The 6,146-nt window shown below is 40.4% G+C and overlaps 1 protein-coding gene across 1 annotated transcript in view; it reads left to right on the plus strand.

Moving 5' to 3' along the window:
• Positions 1-2,984, plus strand: part of LOC136847423 (putative protein MSS51 homolog, mitochondrial) — a 52,410-nt gene extending 49,426 nt beyond the window's left edge. Inside the window, 3 exon segments of the mRNA XM_067119094.1 lie at positions 1,085-1,174; positions 1,989-2,144; positions 2,481-2,984. Of these exon segments, the coding sequence (XP_066975195.1) occupies positions 1,085-1,174; positions 1,989-2,144; positions 2,481-2,627 (393 nt within the window). The 3' untranslated portion in view covers positions 2,628-2,984.
• Positions 2,985-6,146: the final 3,162 nt, after the last annotated feature.

Here is a 6,146-nt window from a genome sequence, read left to right on the forward strand (position 1 = left end):
GAGAGAGAGTTGGTTAACAATCTAATAAAACACAAAGCTTTTATCTGATTCTTAAGAGGAGTGGTGCTAACATTACACTTCATGTAAAAGTAGCCACTAAACAAATTTGATGAGCAGGTAGGCTATAACGCTCTACAAAAAATAGCAGCAGACTTTATAAAGATCATTACCTCAAAATCATTCAGCGGAAGAACGTGTCAGTTTCATGATTCTGTTGTTCGTCCACCGCCCGCCCCCCCAACCCCTTCCTCACCCCCCCACACACACAAACAAGTAACAAATGCGCCGAAGTTTCTTCGCCGCAATCGAGTTTTCTGTACAGCCGCTAAAGCGTATACTCAAGGACACCGAAAATACTGTAGATCTATCTTTCGGTGGTCTCGGTATAATGCTGTATGAGCCGCGGCCCATGAAACTTTAACACGGTCCGGTGGTGGCCTATCCTATATCGTTGCCAGAAGCATGATTATGGCCAACTTTAACCTTAAATAAAATAAAAACTACTGAGGCTAAAGGGCTGCAATTTGCTATGTTTGATGACTGGAAAGTGGATGATTAACATACCAATTTGCAGCCCTCTAGTCTACGGACAGACAAAGCCGGCAAAATAGTTTTCTTTTACAGAAAACTAAAATTAGCTACTTCCAATCTTAGGATAATGACAAGAAGTTTTCGATACGTGAAATTATCATCAAAGGGATAGTCAGGCTTAGCAACATCGACATCAACATCGCCTACATAAAATATGTAAAAAAGCAGAGCTTTGGCAGTGTTGGTGTCGGTAAATATACAGTTATTATAGTTGGAATATGAGCATAATCTGTTTAACTGAAGTCATAACCTGCAGTGACTTCTAGGGAATAATTACTCACCGTTTATCTTCAGTCCGGAATTGATCAACAATGAATCATTTCAGTGGGTGCAAAGAAAATATAATCGTTTAACTTATCCAGTCTGAAATGACAGAATGCGTACAATACAAACTCACCACACAATTGCAGCACCCATCCAAATAGCGAAGCCGATTCGAACAGCTACCTAAAGGAGCGTAGGCCTAACACCTCCTCTCTCGTTTCTATTTCAGGCAACTCCCAGTGTGAAAGCAATAGCCTATCCCGGTCTGTATCACGACTTCTGGCGGGAACACGTGTTATCTGCAGACAAGAAGAGTAATGTAAGTATGAACAGATTATGACCTATTTTGTCGTGTCAGTACCCTGTAAATGCCACACTGGCTCGTTACAATACGCGAATTTTCTTAATAGTGCTGGTGATAGTGAAAGCTTGGATAGTGATAATAATAGCGATTATACTAATGTTGACTGTAATGATGATGATAGTGGTAACGGGGATGATAGATGAGAATAACTGTTACAAATATAAATTTGGTTACATACCAAACTGCCTTGGAAGTCCACTAATTAATGAGGAAAATATGTGCTTATGAAAGTTCTGTTGACATTAGTTTAAAGGAAATATTAGAAATATTACGTACAAGAGAGAGAGAGAGAGAGAGAGAGAGAGAGAGAGAGAGAGAGAGAGAGAGAGAGAGAGAGAGAGAGAGAGAGAATTTAACCGTTTTTATGTCCTGAATAGCACGAAGATAGTTTTTTTATGAGGAAATGCTCAGTAAAGGAAAACTTTTCGCACGGCCATTGCTTTTATAAATGCATGTAAGTAAAAGCATCTTTGTTTTATATACGTGTATATATTTCTCATTAATTCACCTTTTTTGGTATCTCAGGAACTGATAGCCAGTGCACTTGTCGATATATATATTAAACCTGACAGTTAGCAAGTCTCGCAATCATATAGACTTCATTTAAGATAGATACCAAAGGCTGTAGTCACAGCCAACGAGATGAAGGTTTTATCACCGTACCCAATCAATCTCCGGGCCAACAGTGCCCAATTAACAGCAGGTTGCCAAGGTACGATAAAACCCTCAGACTCGTTGGCCGTGGCTAACATCAGGCATTCACTCCCAGGTACAGCGACCGCATATAGCTCTTGCCATACACCCGGGCGTCCACACAGCCGAGATGTTGGAGCTATGGAAACCTACTCTGATGCTGCTTGCTTACGAGCAAATCCCGATTGCAATGACGACGTACAACCTTGCAGAATTCGAAGAAACTGTGGAGGTCAGTCCACGTCTTGGTGTTAGAGACATATTCTGTCAAATTATGTGGGCCTATGTATTAGTAACGTCCCAAAAATATGTATAAAATCCCAAATAAAAGAGCATGTAACTGAACGAACCCGAGTCTTTTTACGGAGTGTCAGTTGCAAATTTTAGTTAAGCTGATTTCCTTTCAGGCAAATATCTGAATGAAAAAAGTACCACGATTATCACCATACATTCAGCATGATATGAACGTAATGAACTCAGTAAAATGACCAATCGGTATTAAATAGCGAATGATCATTTAATTCGTTGTCATTTTGTTTGCATTACAGCCAAGTTTCATTTGTTTCAGAAAATGGAGAGTTTGAAGCTGAACATCGTCCACAAAGAACTGAACCCTCTGCGCTCATTGCTAGCGAAGCAGACTCCTTACGAGCCAGATCACGTGTGGGCAGCAAACAGCTACGCCATAGGAATTGACAATACAAGGGAATCCTGATTTTTATAAGGATAACTGTCTAATTCTTTCGTATTACGTCTCCCTATTTTTATTATTTTTCCTTTTTTACTCATATACACACCCAACCCATATTCGAATATATGTGCGTTCTTTTCATTCCATTATTCTAACCCAATCTGAACCTTCTCCTTTCCTGTTGTCTTTATTAAAATAAAAAGGATATTTATCGATATAAAGATATGAAGCACCTATCCTGTCTTCCCTTACAACAGGTAAGCTAAATCTTAAATGTTTTACCGCTTCTGTTTTTTTTATACATTAAAAGTGTAACCAATGTGTACAAAAAAGCTCCAGTTCTGTCACTACGAATAAAGACTTCAAAAATGTTGGCAAAAATGTTTCCAGTTCCTCAATATCAACACAGACAAATTCATCATAATGGGCTACATTGTGATAACTACATAGTAAAAAGAATAAAATGAACGAGTTTAAACGGGAAAGTTATGGTGTGTGTACAAGATGTAATGTGCAAAGCAAAATGACTTCCGTTGTTATTAGTTATGTTTTTTTTTTTCGAATAATAAAAGCTTATGTATTCTAACAACAAGGCGACCTGTAGATTATCATACCGGTGGGAAGCCACATCCTGGTAGTCTAATGTTCGAAAGAAAGAAAACTACTACTTAAAAGAGTTTTTTTTTGTTGTTTTTTTGTGTTTGAAATAAAAAAGCTTCTTTTGGTGATGAATATTCACAGACTTGAGGTTACTAACAGCTCTCGCGACGTCACGCGGTCTACTTGCTGTCTCCTCTGCCCAAGCTCTATGCAAATAGGAAAACTTTTCTCTTGTGTCCTCGTTCTCTCTTTAATATTAAAAAAATGATTTATTCTTCTTCTTCTTTTAACGTGCTTTTTTCCCATTTTTGTATGGGGTAAGCACGATGCCTTCTTTTGAAGGACTTTTGATTTGGCTTTGGGGATTTATTCTTTTAGGAAAGTAAAACACATATTGACCATATTCATTTCTGTATGTATATTCATACAAACAATTAAAACTAGAATTTAAAAACGAAAAACTTAACATTTTTCACTACCATATACAACTCACACTCTTAAACACACATATACGAATACATGTATACATAAGGTTAGCAATTATGTTACCGACTTTTTCATTTTGTTCGCCACTTTTTGAGAAGCTAATGTCCCTATTTAATCCGGGAATACCGAAAAATGTACGGCAGCGAACAAAAAGCTTAATTACATCTGAAGGTAATGGAATGCAGTTGCCTATCACATCACTCAACTCGTTTATCGTACTTATTCCTGATTCTAGGTATTTTTTCCCATGGTAACAAATACACATCTTTTCCATCGATTTTAAATGCTCCAAAAATTCGGGTCGAGGTTTCATTAGCCTCTCATTTGTTCTACTTATGGTGCCAAGCCATGTGCCATGTCCTTCATTTGCTTCTTCAGTTGTTCCTTCTTCAAAAGCTTTGTCTTGATTGTCATTCTGCAATTCCTCCATTGACAAAACAAGACAATATTGCCGATAAGTTTAACTCTTTCTGAAGAGAAGTCTCTTCAGCCTCGTAAGAAGTGCTTTCTTTAGTTAAGTTGGAAAATGGGACCTCAGTCATATTATCGCTAACACAATTTTCACCTTTTCAACGTTGTATTTTGCGTCTAATAGAGTGCTCTCTTTTCCCAAGAGATGGGCTCTAACTAGGTGCTTAAATTCAATAGGTGTTGGGTGCTGATGACATACACCCATTTGCCGTATACAGCCAAAAAAGTGCTCCAGTCCATCTTGATTCAATCTATAAGTCCAAATGTATGATGTTGCAAATTTTTCACCTAACAACCCTAGCAAGTTCGTTAGGGATTTGCAAGATATCACAAGGCCTTTTTGGAAAGGGTAAAGTCCTTTGCCTCCCAGAGTTTTCATTGTTCTAGATAGGTGAATCGTCTCTTGCAACGTTTTGTTTTGGTTTTCTAAGTTTAGCCCGTAAGCATTCAGTGAAGACTTTCTATCTAAAGGCACTCTAGAATTGAATAAATCAAACCACTTATTAACAAGGCAATGAACTGGCTTGTGCTTTCCCAGTGCCTATCCACAATCAGACCTTTTTCTCCGAAGTGTTTGGGATTTTTGTAAGTGCCTTGGGGGCTTTTGGGCCTCATCCTTGAAGGTTTTGGGCCCTCTCCAAGCCCGCTTCCTCAGCCTGGCAGGATACCTGCCTTCCTCCGAGGAAGCAGCCTCTGGGTCGGACCCTTCCCTTCAAGGCTGCCCTAGAGAGACTGGCAAGCCTTGGGGGCTTTTGGCCCTCATCCTTGAAGTTCTTGGGCCCTCTCCATGCTTACTTCCCCAACCTGGCAGGATACCTGCCTTCCTCCGAGAAAGCAGCCTCTGTGTCGGACCCTTCCCTTCAAGGCTGCCCTCAAGAGACTGGTGGGCCTTGGGGCTTTTGAGCCTCATCCTTGAAGTTTTTGGGCCCTCTCCAGGCTTGCTTCCCCAGCCTGGCAGGATACCTGCCTTCTTCCGAGGAAGCAGCCTCTGGGTCTGACCCTTCACTTCATCATACTCTTTGCTTTCTCTTACCCAGCTTTTCAGATATGGCACTTGCTCTCTTTGAAGGCTTCCAGATGATTTGAAGCATCTCAGAGATTGTTCCTGGAGACTTTCGAGTTCGACGCATGTGTGAATGGCATTTCTCTCGTTCTTCCAGGAGCTGGAGACTTAAGGATTCAAAAATGTCTTCAAGGAAAATCCCGAAGGTTTTAGATCATTGTAACATCACGTTAACCACTACTAAGAGTCCCTTTTCTGACACATAAGCAGTTTCTTTACTTTAACCAGTCGTCTTCTATAATCTCATGGGATTCCTTCTTACTGATATATATAGATAGCTCCTGACGACGAGAGAAGACTTCTGGGTATTCTTGAAGACGTCCTCACGACTCCAGGATCCTTTGAAGCAGTCTTCGGCTCCTGAAGCATTCCTGTAGAATCCAATGGGCATTTCCAAAGGCTTCAGTGCCTGGAGATCGTCTTTAAGCCTTCGGAAGCCCCAGAAGCCTCGGGAATTCATCGCCAAGAACGTAGGGTTATTTATCTCCAAAAACGTGGGCTTCCCCTAAAGAAATCTTCGAAGCCTTTCGTCTCTGATTCCTTCTTCATAAAACCGTTCTTTAGTATTGTGCAAGAAATCCAAAGGCTACAGAACCTGGAGATTGTCTTGAAGATTTCGGAAGCCCCAGAAGCCTCTGGAATTCGCAGATTCCCTATTGTCACCCTGGGGGTGACAAGAATGACCTGGACAAGATCCATCTGGAACATAGAGGGTATATAACTGGAGCTGCGATCTCTATACCAGTACTACATACTTCGGTGGTGTTCCACCAGGGCGACGCGTCACTGCAAAGCCTTGCAGCCATCTTTAAAGGTCTGGTAACACACAAATTGAACAGGGGCTTGGTGTGATTGTGAATTTTCTTTATCGTTAATGTTTAATGAGTAAGTGTTTAGCAAATGTTTAGGGTTTAGTGAGAGTG

The sequence above is a fragment of the Macrobrachium rosenbergii genome, chromosome 16 (assembly GCF_040412425.1).
Source record: "Macrobrachium rosenbergii isolate ZJJX-2024 chromosome 16, ASM4041242v1, whole genome shotgun sequence".
Lineage (NCBI taxonomy): Eukaryota > Metazoa > Arthropoda > Malacostraca > Decapoda > Palaemonidae > Macrobrachium > Macrobrachium rosenbergii.